This window comes from Lagenorhynchus albirostris, chromosome 2 (assembly GCF_949774975.1).
Source record: "Lagenorhynchus albirostris chromosome 2, mLagAlb1.1, whole genome shotgun sequence".
Lineage (NCBI taxonomy): Eukaryota > Metazoa > Chordata > Mammalia > Artiodactyla > Delphinidae > Lagenorhynchus > Lagenorhynchus albirostris.
Window position 1 is genome coordinate 58,408,853 of NC_083096.1, and position 16,919 is coordinate 58,425,771.

At 48.8% G+C, this 16,919-nt stretch overlaps 1 protein-coding gene and 1 long non-coding RNA gene across 3 annotated transcripts in view; one reads left to right on the forward strand and one right to left on the reverse strand.

Moving 5' to 3' along the window:
* Positions 1 to 9,466, reverse strand: part of PRRX1 (paired related homeobox 1) — a 74,363-nt gene extending 64,897 nt beyond the window's left edge. Inside the window, exon 1 of one of the 2 annotated variants that reach the window (XM_060133326.1) lies at positions 8,202 to 9,466. In XM_060133326.1, the coding sequence (XP_059989309.1) occupies positions 8,202 to 8,442 (241 nt within the window). In that variant the 5' untranslated portion in view covers positions 8,443 to 9,466. The remainder of the gene's footprint in view (positions 1 to 8,201) is intronic. The other variant, XM_060133335.1, reaches the window with a different exon arrangement.
* A 904-nt stretch (positions 9,467 to 10,370) lies between these two features.
* On the forward strand, positions 10,371 to 11,492 carry LOC132510876 (uncharacterized). The gene is made up of 2 exons (XR_009537452.1): positions 10,371 to 10,562; positions 10,701 to 11,492. It is a non-coding gene; the product is annotated as an uncharacterized LOC132510876 (long non-coding RNA).
* The last annotated feature ends 5,427 nt before the right edge of the window (positions 11,493 to 16,919 follow it).

The following is a 16,919-nucleotide window of genomic DNA, read 5'->3' on the forward strand; positions in this document are numbered from 1 at the left end:
CACAGGGAATGAATGCAAAGAAGAAAAGGATGGTGGACAAGCTCAGGAGGCCGGGGCACTGACTCCCTATCACTCAACAGACCCAAGCCAATTCTACCGAGACCTTTGCAGACTACCATGAATTTGTGTGGATAAATACAACGGAAACTTGAGAAAACATGTTCTCTGTATATATCTGAAGTGCTGGCTAGGCCTTTCACTTTGCCTATAGTCAAGCTGATTGAACTTAGCATATCCTGGCTCAAAAATTGATTGAGTTGAGCCCCTTGGCCTTTAAGTTGTATATCTCAATCGTCTTTGAATAGATTTGGCCTCCGCATGTATATTCAGAGTACTGGAAGAGTACCCATCTGTTTTTATGCTTATTTATAACTACACCACCTTCCAGCACTGTGAGGTCCTTTAAAATATAATGACATACTGATGACGAGAAATTAAGTGAATGGGGTGAATGTTCTCTCAGACAAACGTTTGAGGGAAAGCCATTTCCCTTCCAGTTCTGGCCTCATGCTTCTGTTTCTAGTGAACGCCCAAGCTCAAGATTATCTTGGAAGGTGCGTATAAACTACCATCGAAGCTACGAAGACAAAATATTCCTTCTGTCAGTTTGTTGTTCCCAGCATTGCCTTATCCTGTTGACCCTCCAATGTCAGGGTGAGAAACAGACCAAGAGAGAAGTAGAAGATCCCAAGTTGTACAAGGGTGTATCCTCATCTGTCCTGTAAGTCTCTTGAAACTCTTGCCCAAAGAGGGAGGACCAGTGGAGGCCAGGAGTCAGATTCAGGGGTTGGAAATGGTTGTGAGTGCCCAAGCTGCAGGCACATAAAAGACGGCGGGGGCAGCTACTGTTCTTCCTTTGAGGGGAAGAGGCTTACCCTAACCCTAGGGCCTAACTCTAAGGTGGCCAATGTTCTGCCCTATCCAAGGACTTCAGGTACTGAGGGTTTCTGTGGCAGTTTTGCAGCATCTCACTACTACTGCCAGCTCTCCGTCTCTCAGAACTGCCCCTCTTTCTTTAAATACTTGGAGTTCATCTACAGAAATGTCTCACCCACCTCCACAAGGACAAACATTCTCCTTCCCACTGGAACCGAGGCATCAGCCCTAGCACCCACCTATCCAGGCTCATCTAGTCCCACTCTTCTCCTGTCCCTTCCTGCTAACCCTGGAATACTGACCACCCTCGTTTCAAAATAGAGGAAGGCACAAAGCCTACCAGCTGTTACCATGTTTCCGTTAAAACTTATGTGTAGCATATATTTACGCAGGCCCCGCAGTGACTTCACGCTATTGATATTTCCCATCTTTTGCTACTTGTGTAGAGGGGTCTTCCAGCACATCTCTCTCTCCTGCGGGAGTCCAAGGGTTTTTGAAGGCCGGGGTTAAGTTCCAGCCCCGACCTGGGAGGAATGCGCCCCCTTTCGGCGAGAGAGAGCAAGGAGAGGCGCGTCTGGTAAGGCTCGCGAGTCTGTTCCACCTCGCCGAGCGCTGCGCCCCAGTGCCCCTGGAACTGGAAGGAAAAGGGCGGAGGTGGGGTGGCGGTTTTCGCATCTTCGTCCCGGCCGGCAGAGATGGAGAACATTAAAATCTAAGATACTGTGTCTTTATTTTACAAGTTAAAATTCTTCACTGAATTACTGAATTAATTCTCCCTCGCCCCACGTCTTCCGCCCCTCTTCCCCCAAATAGATGAGCGTCGAAGAGAGCCTGTGGTTCCGGCCGGGTGCGACCGCCATTCCTGCAAGAGAGTTTCGGTGTAGTCTCTCCTCATGCGGCAGTTAAGAGCATTTCCAATCGCTTGCAAATAACTCCTTGAAAGCAGACAAAATAGGAACCAGAGGACCTGTCCTTGTTCTTTCTCATAACTCGGGCCTTGGGGATTCAAATTAATACACATTTTTCAAATGCATTCCTCATTTGGAGCTGAGTCTGGGGAAATCAATAATGGCAAAAATGAGGACCAAAGTTCTTGGGAATTAGAGCTCCCTCATTACGGGGTGCAGCAAAGCGACTAGGCTATCCAGTGCCCGAGAACTGCATTCTGGTCCTAACTCAGACCTATATAAATTCCTGTATTTGAGAACTCCGGGAACAGCAGAATCCTTGATTCTAGTTGTACTCAGACTCTTCTGAGAAGTCACTTGTGTTTGTGATTGATTTGTTCTGACGTGTTTTCTTTATTTTCTTTCATAAAATTTCCCTAACCCTCCACCATTTGTGCCTTTGTTCCCCTCCCCTCCCCTAAAGTGGCTTGCCCCTGTAATCGGCTTCCCAGATATTTTTTTCACCAAGAAAAGTGCTTCCAGGACAAGTGAAATGTAGTGATTTTTCTTTTTTGTCTTAAACCTAAAATTGATAGGCCATAATTCTCTGTACGACTACTTCCCTGAGGCTGCCTCACTAAATTAGACAAATGACAATGCCAAGAATCTACTAATATCCAGACCACGGTGGAGGTTCCTTACTCAAAAACGTACGTGTGTTTGGAAAACAAACCCACTGACCCTGAAACACCGATGACTGTCCCTCCTCAGACGTCTCAGCAATGTTTCTCCGCATTTACTGATTTAATAACAAGCAGCATTTCGAGAAAAGGAGTTCGTGGCAGTTTGTTGATATTATTATTACTTTTTGAGGTGGTTGGTTTTTAACTGAGTGTTGTTAGCCTGCTCACCAAACTATTGGATTTTACAAGAATCCAAATTCTTGTGGATAAATAATAATGCTGTTGACATATGCATCTTCTTTGAATTGTCGAACAGGGAGTTAAAAGTGTACCAAAACTATGAGTGGCATTCGCCCCGCTTCAAATTAAAACCCAGAATTCGACAAAGAGCTTCCAATCGGATTACAATGGCGCGCAATCACAGGTAGTTCTGTAAATGTTTGGACACGAAGTGGCAACAGGGAGTTGGCCCCTTATCCACCCTCAGGGGGACAAAAGAAAAAAAGAAAAAAGGAAGCCTTATATCCTTTTCTACAAATACACTCCCCCGATTCCTAAAAATTGTACTTCTTATGGCTTTTGCTGACTCCATCTCTCCTAAAGGGTAAAAAATAAATATATATTCTCAGAGCCATTGAAAGTCCGCACCGCCAGGAGCGAGAGGAACGCGGGGTTCGCCGCGCACGCACAGGCGCGCACGGATTTGCAACTTCCTCGTACCCGCGTCCCTGGCGCCCCCGCGAAGGAGAGGGGTTCTCCAGGAGGTGGAGGTCTGATTTGACTGTCGGCCCTGCTGAAGGAGGGAGCAGGTAAACAGGATATGGGAGAGGAACTGTAAAAGAAACACATCTTTTAAAAGAAAATTCAAATGGGTCTAGGGATCCTCATCGTTGAAAATCTATAGATGTTATTTAAAACTGAAAAAGGTTCCCGGAGGTGTCTGCTGACCAGATCGGCTTCAAAATTCGGATCTGAGCTGATCTGAGCCAGTGGAATAGGAAGATCTCCTTGGCTCTGAAATTGCTGGGGTTTTTTCGCAGGGGGCTGGAGGGGGGTGACATCTTGTTGGTTTGGAGATGATTTATTTACTCGTGTTGTAAAATCTAAAATGACGCCCCTGGGAAGACGAAGGAACTGCAGGGACCCGAGTGACCTACTGCTCCCCGTCTGACGCCCCTACGCTCTGACCTGAGCTTGCCCGGGGAAGGTTAAGGTCGCCGAGCAAAAATGCAGGTTTGCGCGACGCCCAAGGTGCGGGAAAGGCGCTCCGGAGTCTTGGGCAGGGCCTCCTCAGTGAAGTGAACGGTGGAGCCAGTGACTCACTGTCTTCTAGACCTGGGGGATCTGGAGCCCCAGGGAGTATTGGCAGCCGGGGCCTCGGACTTTAGAGGCTCCCCTCCCCGAAGCTTCAAACTCCAAGCGCCCTTCGCTCCAAAGCGGGAGGGAGTCACTAGGCGGTCAATTTCTCCGAAACGGTAAGAGGAGGCCATTAAGCCCCTTGCTTCTGCATGTAAGGTAAACAGGATTCTCAACCTCTTTTCTGGACTTGACATTCAACCTTGGGGACTCAGTGACCTCCCTTGATCCTGGATTTCACTGCCTCCTCTAAAGAGAAAAAAATTCCAGGCTACGCTTAAAACGGTATATTTCGTTCGCTCCCTCCCCTGAATTGAGATAACTGAGGCCCAAATTCAGAGTGGCGGCACCGGCTCCAGGGCCCCAGGGTGGTGCCGCATAGGAAAATTTCTTGGCGCTGTAGGTGTTGCAAATATTGAGACTCCAGTGGAATTGATGTTCCGCTGTGAATTCCAAGCAGGGAGCGCCCTGGAGAACGGTCCCGCTCTCCTGGGCGTTTCTCTGGCCTAGAAGAGTCGGCAGAGATGGGCCCCCGGGAATGTGGCAGGCGCATTGGGCGGGTGATTCCTTCGCGCCGCGTTTACACCTCTCCCTTTGTGACAAATCGATTTCCCCGCGCCGCTGTTCTGCATTTGCATCCCGCCGTGGCCCGCGGTCCAGCTGCGCCCGGTGCACACTTAGAACAGCCTTGTGAATGTGTGCTAGTGTGCACGCGTGTCTAATTGACTTTCCGTCTACCTTTTTATGACTACATGTGTTTCCAACGAAAGGTCTTATTAGGACAATCTGGTTTCACTAATTTAGAGGTTGGGAACGTGGAAGGCAGGCGCTTTTTTTTTTTTTTTAAGAGTTTTCAGAAGTTCAGATTAAGAAATGACAGCGGGATGCACCGTCCTCCTAGAAGTAGGTCTGCCTATTTTTATGACCTGTTTCTCTTTCCTCTCCCTGACTACCCCTGTTCTACCACCACCCCCTTCTCACTCCACACTCCCCCATTAGCCACTGGATTTCTAACCGTGTTAAAGAACCGTTTCTTTAAACACTTAAGATATTTGAACCGAGAAGTTTGAGAAATTTACTAGGCTGGGAGTATCAGTAAAAGGAGAAAGAAATCCTTCAACAGAGAGGAAAGTGAAGTGAATAAAAAAGGGGGGGACAGAATTGTGGTGTGGAGTGCAGGAGATCAGCGGGAAGCCTTCACTTTGGACAGTACGTGGCTCCTCTTTGCTAAGATGGGTCCAGTTTGTAATTCAGAAAAATTTGCAGTATTAATCATCTAACATTGCAAGTGTAAGTAGAGTCTGTTTTACTTATTTCAGCTGAACAGAAAATTTAGGAAGGACCTGTTTCTATATAGCTCTAAGAGGAAAAGGTGTCTTTTAAATGTTCCTCATCTCTGCAAAGGAGATTATGATTTCTCACTCTGGAGCAGACTCCCAGCAGGCTGCTCAAAGCGCCTGACTCTCGGTGCCCTCCTCTGTGTCTTGCAGCTGGCAGCCTAGCTCTAACACCCTGCCTGGAGACTCCTCTCTTCTCTGATTCACAGTCTGACCCTCACTGTCCACAGTGGACTGGAGGCCCAGCAGGGCTCCACTGGTCCTGACTTCTAGGTAGCTCATGACAGGTTCCTTGGCATCTCCTGGTTGGGGCCCAAGACTAAGGACAAAGGTCCTCCTGGACACTTGCTATCACTCAACTTACCAAACCCTCTTATTCTCATCCCAGAGATGGGGAAGGAGGTTGAGGAAACATTGCTTCTAAAAGCAACTACTATTTGTTAGGATAGGCCCTGGTCATCTCCAGAAAGCAAGGCCTGTGGCGTGTGTGTGTGTGTGGGGGGGGGGTTGGATGTGTGTGTTTTCTCGGCTACTTTCTCAGCCCCAGGTGTCTGTCCATCAGCTCATTCCCATCACCTCGCTCTGCATTCTGCGACCTCCCTCTGGAACTGTTTGTCTACCATTCTTCCTCAAACACCCTCTCCCCCAGAATCTGCTTCCTTTCTGGGGTCACTCCCCACTAGGCCTCCTTACTACTAGAAACTCTGTGATGTGCTCAAGTATCAAGCAGGCAGGTTCCCACAGGTGTCATCCCTTTCCCTCAGGACAAACGGTCCCCAACTCTGCCTGCTGCCCTTTGCCTGTCCCCAACCATCCCGCGGTTGTCACGTGCTCAACGCAGCCTTAGCTGCGCCAGGCCTGGGTCTTGAAAGAGCCATCCCTGGGCTGCCTCCCCACCACCGCCTCAGCTTGGGGGTGCTTCCCAGCTGGCCTCCTCAGCCCAGTCTTGCTCTGTACCCACTAGAAGGCCACCATGAACTCGAACTCCCCTCTCTTTGTGTCCACTTAAAGTCAAACGACAGGAACCGTCAGCATCTCTCCAGCCCTGGCCTGCGTGGGCCCTGGGCTTGCTGCGGCCACTGACCCTGGGCCTGATTTACACAGCCCTCCGCTTGCTTTTGGGGCAAAGCAGCCCTGGCTGATCTCCCTTGCCGCACCCTGATTTTCTATACAGCAGTTTCTTCACAACGTTGTTTTCTGTTGTGCCTCCAGCCTTCAGTTCTCCGAATAGTGACAAACGTTGTGATTAATAATTAGCCATGGCAAAACAAAAAAACGGCGGAATTTGCAGAATTAGTGAAGCTGGGTAATAGGCACATGGAAATTCGTAATACTATTCGCCCTACTCTTTGTATGTTTAAATATTCCCTAGTAAAGTGTTTTCAAATAATATTATTTTGCAGTGCATTTTCTTGAGCTACAAATGCCTACGCCTTCGGTGGTTGAGTCATGCTGCCTGGCTGTGCTGGGCCTGAGCAGCTCCCCAGAAAGCTCCCCAGAAACCAGTAACCTCAACAAGGAGGCCTCTGCACCCAGGCATTATCCGGGACTTGGGGACACGGGGTCTTCACTCCTCAGAGTTGCCAAGTTTTTCCCTAGTGTCAGGCCAGGTCAGACTCCCCATCACCCTCTCCCTCTGCGCGTCGTAGGGTGGATGGGCCCCAGTTTGCTTTTGGCTAAAAAACTATAAGGGGAGCCCAGGCCTGGACCAAGGATGCAGGGCGAACAGCAGGCAGCCTGCGGTAGAGATGGGCTCTCCCTGCGGCCTGTTTCAGCTTGGCCCTCCCACCATTTTTCACAGGCCTTGCTTCCAGCTGTTTCTAAGTCCCGTTTGCTTTGCTATCTGTTTTCTGAGAATCTGACCTTGGCACTGTTTTTGGAAAAGCACAGAATTCCAGTGGACCCCCTGGTTGCACAGGCTCCAGGTTCCAAGACGAAACAGCAGTCAGCAAATAATGGCATGGAAAGGGATCGGCCGCATTTAAAACCTTCCAGCCAAGTTCTGACTCTAACAACCTTGTTTAGGAAATATCCAACCCCATGGCACCTGTGATGAGCCAGGTGACAGGTCTGTTATAGACTCCAGGACGTATGGATACACTTGGAGTCACGTTTTTTGAGGTACAGCTAATAACGCGAGGTGAGATTTCCTTGGGGGCACGATACCAATCAGGTAGGTTGCGGAAGGGAGATTATACATGGACTTTTCTGGAAATTTTGGGGCCAGTAGGGAGAGCTCCTTCAATGCTACACAGTGCTCCGCGCTTCCCCAGCGCATCTCTCCCGTGCGGGCTCATGCGGGGCGGCAGCTCGGGTTTCACCCCTAAAGGACACTACCTTTGCTTCGCCTGAGTCTTCCCGTGTCATTCAGGCCTTTCATTCTACCGGGGGTCTCAAACCCTTATGCAGGTGTCCGCAACAGCCGGGGAAAGAGAGTGGCTCCGGGGACAGAGAGCGGATCCAGCTTTCTAGCCGGGCGCTCCGGCGCCGCCTCTCCGGCACACCCGACCTTCGGAGCCCGCGCGCGGTGCCCAGCCAGAGCAGCGCGGGTCTAGCTCGATTTACACGGTGCCCTCTGCCACCTCTGTCCCGTCTGCCCTCCAACCCGCTTACGCCACCCGGAAGAAGCCCTCCGAACTCGACTGAGCATCTTTAACCCAATGCTTTCCCAAACAGGGCGGGCTCCCCGAATTTGCACCGCTCTGGGACCCTTTTCCAGCCCAGCCCCGTCGCCCCGCAAGCGGGAAGATCTGGCAGCCGCACTCGTTCGGGACGGAGAGGCAGCGCAGTCGGCTTCGGCGAGAGTCTGCGGCGGGCAGAGTCCCTGACCCCAATCGCAGGGCCTCCCTCCAGCGTCCGCCCTGGCTCCGTCCTCCGCGGAGCCCTCCTTTTCTCATCCTTTTCCCTCTGTCTGTGACCGGCCATTCCTCCGGCCACTGCCACCAACCCCTCCTGGTTCCTGACTTTCTCTCCCTGGCCCCAGGCGGGCTCCAGCCGCCCAGCCCGGACCCCCGCCCTCGACCCGGGACACACACCCCCGCGGGCATGCGCCCCTCACTCACTGTCCTGTTGCGGGGTGTCGCTGCCGCTGGTGAGTCCCGGCGACTCCAGTAGGCTCCGGCCGGCCTCGCCCACGCTCTCGTCCGCCTGCGCCGCCACCATGTCCCCGGCTTCCTCCAGGTCTAGCAGGTGACTAACGGAGAAGTTCTTTTTCGCCTGCAGGGTGTCGAGGTTGCCCGGGCTGTCCAAGCGGCCGCCCAGCGCCGGTTGCCGCTCCAGAACGTGCCCGTAGCTGGAGGTCATGGTCTCCCCCTCCGATCCCACCCACCCCCCTCTTCCCGCTCGAATCAACACCAAACGCTGTGGGCGCGAGGGGGGAGAGGAGAAGAGTGGGGAAGAGAGGGGGGGAGTGGAGAGAGAGAGAGAGAGAGAGAGAGAGAGAGAGAGAGAGAGAGAGAGAGAAGGAGGGGAAGAACAAAAAAAAAGTGGAAGGAGGGCGGGGGACCCCCTTGTGTAGAGCAGAGCGTTCTGCACCAGCAGCCTTCGACAGCCTCGGTTGCCTTCCTGAGGCCAAGTCCGGCGGGGTCCAAAGAGATAATCCACACCAAAAAATAAAATTAAAAGTCACCCTATGTTCAAGTCAGGAGAAAAAAATCCCTTCCAGCTCTCCAAAAGCGTCCACGCGCACACACTAAAAATAATAATAAGGGGGAGAGAGGAAAGGGGAGGCCAGCAGGGCGGGGGAGTTAGGCAAACAGAAGAACAGAGAAGAAGGGGTGGGAGAGAAGAATCAAAGTGGGTTTTTTTTTTAAGGTTAAAAAAGTTATTCCCAGGCAAGAGTTCAAGCACCAACAGAAGAAGGCTTGTTCCAGCTTTAAAACATCTTCAAGAAAACGTGTTCCCCCTCTCTGCACTCCTGTGGATTCTCAGGAGTGACTAAAGTTTCAGGAGGAGAGGGTGATGTCTTGCAGATGTATTGGAGAGCAGGATTCTCACTTTACTTTTCGTAAGGAAAAAAAAAAAAAAAAAGGGCTCCAAGAGTCCGAAGGAGGGTGGTGGTGGGTTTCCCCGTTCCCTTCTCCCTCTCCCCCTCTTCTTGCTGAGCTCCTTTTTCCTTCTCAGTTGGATCAAGAAGCTCTCTGGCACTTCAAAAGGCACAAACTGGCATGCAGAGGAGGCTTTGTAGGGAATACAAGAAAATTGGAGACCCCTGGGAGGGCAGATCTCGACTTAATAGGAGCCTGTAATTACGTGGCAAAGCCTTTGTGTGGTGCCTGACGTTTTACAGACCCCTTTTCTCCATCACAATCTCCTTCTTCCTCCTTTCCCTCGGACCAAAAAAACAGTCTGATTAAGAAAACCCCCTTTGCCAACTTCTGAGCAAGAGAGAAGGAGAGAGGGAGGGAGCGAGAGAGGGAGAGAGGGAGGAGGGGGAGAAAAGGGAGGGAAAAGAAAGCGCGAGAGCCCCTTCAGATTTTTTAAGTAAAGGTCTAATTATCATTCCCCTGCAATAGTATCACGGGGAGAAAAGACAAACTGAAACCCATAGTCACTTCAAACGGGCTGATTATTTTGCTTCGGCATTAACTCCTCCAGATTTGTTTAAGATCCTGTTGGAAAATCTCATTTGCATGTTTTGATAACAGCTGCGGGGAAACTTGTTGGAAAAAATCCACAACTATCTCAATCAAATTTTCTTCTCCCTCTGCCTTTTTTTTTTTTTTTTTTACGTTTCCTGCTGTTCTAACAATTTTTGGGTGGTGGGGCTGGAAGAGCGTCTGAGAACAAGGGAGACAGCAAGCATATTAAGGCTGCATTTGGCCCTGTAGAGGCAGCCTATTAAATAATGTAATAAAATGACAGGAGTGATCATAATGGAAGGCTCTCCCACGCTTCCTCCGTGGACTGAAGGCAGGTTGGGGGAGATCTAGAAGGCACTGAATCGATTCGAGTCTTTCCGCGCCGCTAGGAATCCCGGGGCCAGGCAGTAGGAAATTTACATATTTATTTAGCTGGAAGAAAGGACTCTAGGAGTTTGTCATAATTGCTCCCCTTCCCCCCACGCTGGCCAATTTCGTAACCTCTTTGGTGCGGCCAAGGTCGCTTCCCCAGGCTACGACGCTAAGCCGAGAGGGTCGCGCTGCCCAGATGCGGAGGAAGCAGGGGCACTCCTAGAGCCAGCTGCGGGCGGAGGCTCCAGCGGAGGTTCAGGGTACAGTCCGGCTGCCCTGGGGGTGGAGGAGGGAGGAAGGACGGAGAGGGGTGGACGAACCCCCATCTAAGTCTACGGATAATGCTTTGTCGTTCTAATGCTGAGCCCTAACTTGACAGAGGACAGAGAGGTGCTGAGCGATTTTTTCATGACCTGTTGGAATTTGGTACAGCTTTAATAGTCTCATTAGAAATGAGTTACTATATGACTAGTAAGTAAAATATTAAGTGTTTATTTGTGGCGTTTTATGTTCGTTAAACACACACACACATACACACATATTCCCTCACTCCCTTGATTACTAAACTTTTTTTTTTCTTTTTTCTTTTTTCCCCTTTTTCTCCTATAGCCCAGAGGCTCGACTGGAGAGAAAGAAGGGTCCGAGTGTGTGTAAATGGTTTCTGGGCTCCAAACGGCCACAGTTAGCCCAGAACTTCCAGCCCTGATCTAGGAAAAGAACATTTGATGCCATCAAAGGGCTGCAGATTGAAACCAGATGTGCTCGCCTCGGTTCTTTCCATGCATTTAATTAAGGAGCCGGGATGGAGGAGACTTTTTCATCATTAGCCCACCCACTCCCTCCCTCCTCTTTCCATCCCTTCGCCCTCCCCCGCGGCCCGCTCGCACCCGGACCGGGAGCCCCAGAGCCCAGCCAGCGCCGCGTGGTGCGCAGAGCCCGTCGCTCCGTCTCCCCAGTGGTCGGGGCTCTAAGCAGTAAACATCTGTCCGCGTCTGGGCTGGGGCGAGCTGCGCGGCAGGGCTAGCGGGATGCCGGTGGGAGACGGCCGAGCTCCCAGGTGGGCCCGCCGGAGTGGGAGCGTTGCAGGCGGGTGCCTTGCGCGGAGATTTCCAAAACCGTTGGTTGCGCGCGCCTAAGCCGAGCGCACATGTGTCAGTGCCACCGGCTGGAATGGACGTGACTTAATCGCATAGAGAGGTTTTCAGCCGGCGTCCCGCTGCATGAGCTTAGGTGAAAGGGCTGAGGGGCCGGCCGTTTCTCCCTTCTCTCCACGCCCCGCGAGGCACGGCTGGGAATGTCCCCGCTGCCGAGTCAGCCTCTTCGAATCTTCCCAGAAATGGAGCAGGCCCTAGCCTTTCCCTCCTTCTCCACCCTCATTACACAGTTGTATTTTAATGTTTCTTTTCGTCCTTGATACCAACCGAACTGCCTTTTGTGACAAAGGTCTGGATAAGGGACTAGGGGCTTCTGACACCCCCAGGACTTGCCGCTTCCCCTGAAGACACATTGATCTCAGTCATATGAGGGGAGATCGCCCTTCGGAGGAAGTTGCCTTGTCCAGAGTGTGCCGTCAGCCTGGTTAGTGACTGAGAGGTAGTGACAGGGGAGTTACGGGCAGTTGGAAACAATCAGATGTCTCCACTTGTGTTCCGCTGTGTTTTCCAAGGGGATCGGGCGCTCCCTTTACATCATCCACTTGTCATACTCATAATAATATCAATTATACCAATACCAACTAAGATGCTAACGGTTTCAACAAAAACACCGGGCACATTTGCTTAGCATTTGTCGACCAAATTACATATACATGCATATATATGTGTGTATATGTACACATATATACATCTATAAATTTCTATGCACAATATTTTCCCAAAATGTCTTCTGGAGTGAGAGTGCAAATACCAGCAGACTGTGTGGGGTTGGCCCAGCTGCCACAGCGCAGCTCTCGGCGCTGCGCTAGAGTCCTGAGGCCCCGGAGTCCCCCTCCAGGGGTGGCATTTGAGGACTACGTGGCAGGAGAAGGGCTGACAGAGTGTCCTCCAAGCCCAGAAGAAGTTGGAACTAGGGGGCAGACTCCCGGGGTGTCCAAGGGAAGGGAGATGCCAGCTTGAGACAGGGTCTGGAGACAGGCGGCAGGGCCCCTCTGGCAGTCCCGGCATGCTTATTTTGGAATCCTGCGGAAAAGGCTCCGGGGACTCTTCACCGCTCCAGAAGGCCATTCCTTCCCAGGGTATCCGTAGTTCTCACCGCAGGGAGCTGGGGCGGCGGGGTGAGTTGGGAGGACGCTCTGGGAGGGTCCCCAAGAAAGCAAATCCTGGAGGCATAGACCCTGCAGAATTGATATTTTTTCTTGTTTAGGTCTTTGTGGAGTTTTTTAGTTTTTATTTTTTTCTATTAACAATTGCTAGTGGATTGGATCCACACCCTTATTATGTTTACACAAAACATTTGTAATTTGTTGAGATTCTGGACTGTAATTAAAAACCAGCCGGATAACCCTACAGGGAGATTCATGAGCAAGGAGCGCATTCACCCGGTAAATGGTGAAAGGCGTCGGTTCGTGCTGCCAGCTGGCCAGGCGGGAGAAGGCTGACGCGGAACCCTCGGAGCCAGCGCAGACGCTGTACCTCGGGCACACAGAGGCGGGCCACGGAGCTCCTTCGCAGAGTGCCAAGGGTCTCCACGCCTGGCCTCTCCCTGCGTCCAGGCGCCAGGCCCTGCTCGCCAGAGGGGTGGAGGGAGGGGGAAATTGGTGGATCAAAGTTCTCTCGGCTCAGGTTGCAGGAACCAGGAGGGCCAAGCACCTCTAGAATTAGAGAATGACCATCTGGCAGAAAGATGTCAGGGGAGGAGAAGCTGTGGCCGGGAGCACATGCTCATCTCCCAGGCAAGCGGCAGGCCTGGCCTGGGAACTTAGAAGTCCTCAGAGAATGCTGTGGCCTGTTTAGTTACCTAATCACTACTTTGTTTTCACCATGTGACTTCCTTTTGGGAAAAGTTAGAAGGAGAGCATTTCTAACTCAAAATCTCTAAACGTGTGTAGATCTTTCCCTGGCTTTTTCTTTGACTTCCATCCATCAATCAATGATTATTAAAATGTGAAGCCCTGGATCATGTAATTAACCAGAACCCTCTTCTTCATGATCCCTCCAGGATCTGCGAGTGGCTTTCCAACCCTTCCTTCTGCCCTATCCTTTTTAAAAATAACTCCTGTGTCTAGATTCCTCCCCAAGTAAGTGGGAGCAAAGCTCGGACTAGCAAGGAAACTTGCCAAGAGATCAGACCAAAGTAGGAAGGAGGTTTGGTTCCCAGTTATGTGCCCTTGTGTGGTCCTATTCATAGTTAGGTTTGGTATTGATTATTGTCCAGGATTTCCCTGGCACTGGAAGCTAGCAGAACTCTGCCTCATCTGGCTAGCAGAATGCCCCCCCCCACACACCCTAAGCAGTTTCCCCTCTGAGGTGGAAGCCAGGAGTTGTACTCTCTGACATGTTAATAAGCTGACATGATAATCACGTGTGACAGGTCGTAGGTTCCATGACATGTAAACAAGACAATACCACCCTCATGCAAATAACATGCTATAGGGGTGGAAATGCTTTCCTGCTCATGGTTGACATTCTAGTATATATTCATTAGCAATAAAAAAGGGGAAAAGAGTAAAATGCAAGATAGATTCTTCAGGGTTCTCATATTTTAGTGTTTCCGAGGAGATTTTATGCCAGACTTGAGAAAAACTCTCCTTTGCCCTCCCCGTTCTGGTTCTTCTTATCATAAGTGGCATCTCAGGAACATTTCTCCTATGCATGGGTGAATGCTCTCTACCCACGCCCACCTCCATCCAATAGCCCTATTGGATTATTTTGGCATTTTGCAGTAATCAAAGGAAGTAGGACTAAAAACACATTTCCAGGTAGCAAGCTGGTAATAGGTTCATTTTGTTGCAGTTTGGGAGGGCCAACATATTCACGTAGGACCTAGTGCAGTTTCACTTAGAGCTGTCTCCTCCTCAAACCACTGGACACTGACTTTGCACGTGCTACTGAAGACACCGGGGACCTGCACATTGGCAAATGCAATGAGTACTCTCAGACTTTCCTTTGCCAAGTGCCTTCGCTCTAATTGACAGTATTGAGCACTCTCTTTTTGAAATTTCTTCTCCTGGTTCTCTGTTTCAATGACCACTTCTTCTTGGCCTTCGTAGAGTGTTCCTTTTCATCAGCTTACTCCTTAAATATTGATATTATCCAGAGTTCTGTCCCTCATCCTCACTGTCCTTTCCAGTAAACAGGTCGTTACTAAAAGATCTCATATACTTTCATGGGTCAACTACCACTTGTTCATCAATGAGTCTAATATCTAAATCTTAAGCTTTACCACCTACTCACTGTCACCTTGGGCAAACTGGGCAAGTTACTTACCTCCCTATGCCTCAGTTTACTCATCTTTCCAATGAGATAAACCATGCTCCTACCACATATATTCATGAGAACTAAATGAGAATGCATGCAAGCCATTAACACAGTGCTTACCGTACAGTAAACCCTGGAAAAAAAATAGCTATTTTCTTGATGGACATGCACTTCATTAAGGAACCTTAAACTCAGCATGTCCAAAACTGAACTCAACCTAATCTTCCCATGCTCCGCCTTTTTCCCCAGTAGGAAACCTAGGAGTTACCCCAAATTCCTCCCTCTTTGACGTGACCTCCAGCTTATCCAGGTAACCACTAAATTCTGCCTGTGTTATCTAACTAGCATCAATCCTGTCACTAAGTCAATAAGTGCTTGTTGAATTGCAACTGAAGATTAATTAACACTGGAGCAAATGAATAGGCAACATTACGTGGGAGTGTGTAGCTATAATATTAGAGTGTGTTCACATTATATTAACATAATAACAATTAGTAGTCAGGATGACTTGCCAAACGCCCTCAGAGGAAATATGAATGTGCAGACGCCATACCTTCTCTGTCCTGAGGAACTCAAGCCTTACTCACCAGGCAGATTCAGACAAACCACAAATGGCTGTTGGGAGGATTAAGAAAGAAAAAAAACAAAAACATAAAAATTGCCTTATCATAATCATCATTTAACAAATGTAAATTCCCTTCCTCTACTCTGTTAATTCCCTTCTTCAGATGGCCCTGGTTACAGATTCCTTTGAGTTCCATGGAAAAATAGGATGTTAAATTCTTGCTGTTTTCCTATTTTAGAAAACTCCTGGGCAAATGCATGTGACTGAGAAGCATAAAACTGGGAGTGGTTCTAGGCAAACAGCAGCACACAGCACTGCCAGGGAAACCATTGCTGACCCTTCAATACTGTGCTGGAAATGCTCAAGCCTGGTGGATTTTTTTTTTTTTTTTTTTTTTTTTTACCACACTCTGATAGTTAGAGAACCTGCATGCTCATTGGATTCTTGGCCCTATGTAAGACACCAGAGCTGAGGTCCCAGGCTGGCTTATTGCCTCTGCAAGTTCCTAAACGTTGGGGCCCTAGAGCTCTGTTTCTAAGCCAAGCAAAAGTGGGGTGGAATCTTACAGGATAGATACAATACGCCTTGGGCCTGGGTAAATTTGGCCAATTTAAAACTTATGAGGCTCTTCAGCTGACTTTAGTGCTTACCCAGTGGGCATGACACTTAAGATTACCTTTTTGGACTTGCTGCTCTCATAAATCTGGAGCCAAGCACAACCAATTCTCCACCTGCTTTCCTCTCCTGAGTCCTTCCATAAATCTCTAATTTTCTAAACAGGTCTCTCACTTCTTGTCCCCCAGTTCTCCACTTTTCCTATAGTACTAGCTCATAGGTCAAAAACTAAGCTGGTTGCACCTTCTATTGTCTATTTACACTTGTTTGGTTAGGTATATTATTGTTTGGTTAGATAAAAATTTTTTATCTGTCATGTTGAACACATCCAGATATACCTTACTTCAAGTTTTGCTCCACAGTAAATAGTGGTAACAAATTTCAGTGACATTTTTTTCTTGCCTGTCTCAAAAGGATGCTGTGAGATAATGTGTATGTATAATACCAGTTGCAGTGATTATTACCTCCAGTTGTCACATTTTCCTGTCATTCTTTTCTTGCTTTTCATCACTACAGATAAGAAGGAAGTATTTACATAACGGAAGTTAGAAAACTGATTTTTTTAAAGTCTAAAATAATGTAGTGTTTCAACACTTTGCAGATCATGAACCTAATACTTCAACACTTTGTTAAGTCACCATTCACCTCTTTTATACAAATACAGCTTTGCTTTTCATAAACCTGGTGTCCAGCTCTGCATTTAAAACACCAGAACCACTTTTCACCAACAAACATGATTTAAAAACAAAACAAAACTTCCTTTTGCCACTCACCTTTTATCTTTTCCTCTTTTTGTAATTTTTCTTTTGAGCATCTTCTGCTCCTTTAAGCCAGAAGTTTGAATTATTTCCTTCAAAATTTGAAGGGTAAGATTTAGTGATCTCTCTAATTTTCATTACTGTTGGGTGTCTTGCTTTCCTTATGAAAATTATGATACAGGATTTCAGATATCCAATTTTATGTTATTTTGGACCAAATGGCATAAAGCAGGAGTCTACCATTAACCTGTAACCATTACCAGATAGTCTATTATATTCCATGTTGAGTTTAGTATGATGGAAAGAGTAGAAGCTTTAAAAACCTTGGAAGTATATTTCTTGATTCTGCCTCTTAGAAACTTTGAGCAAGTTATGCAGTCCCTTTGAGTCTCAATATCTGAGTCTCAGCATCTAAGGTACTGCTGAAAAGAAAAAAGTAGCATAACATAGTAAGGATCTAATAGAGTGCTTGGCA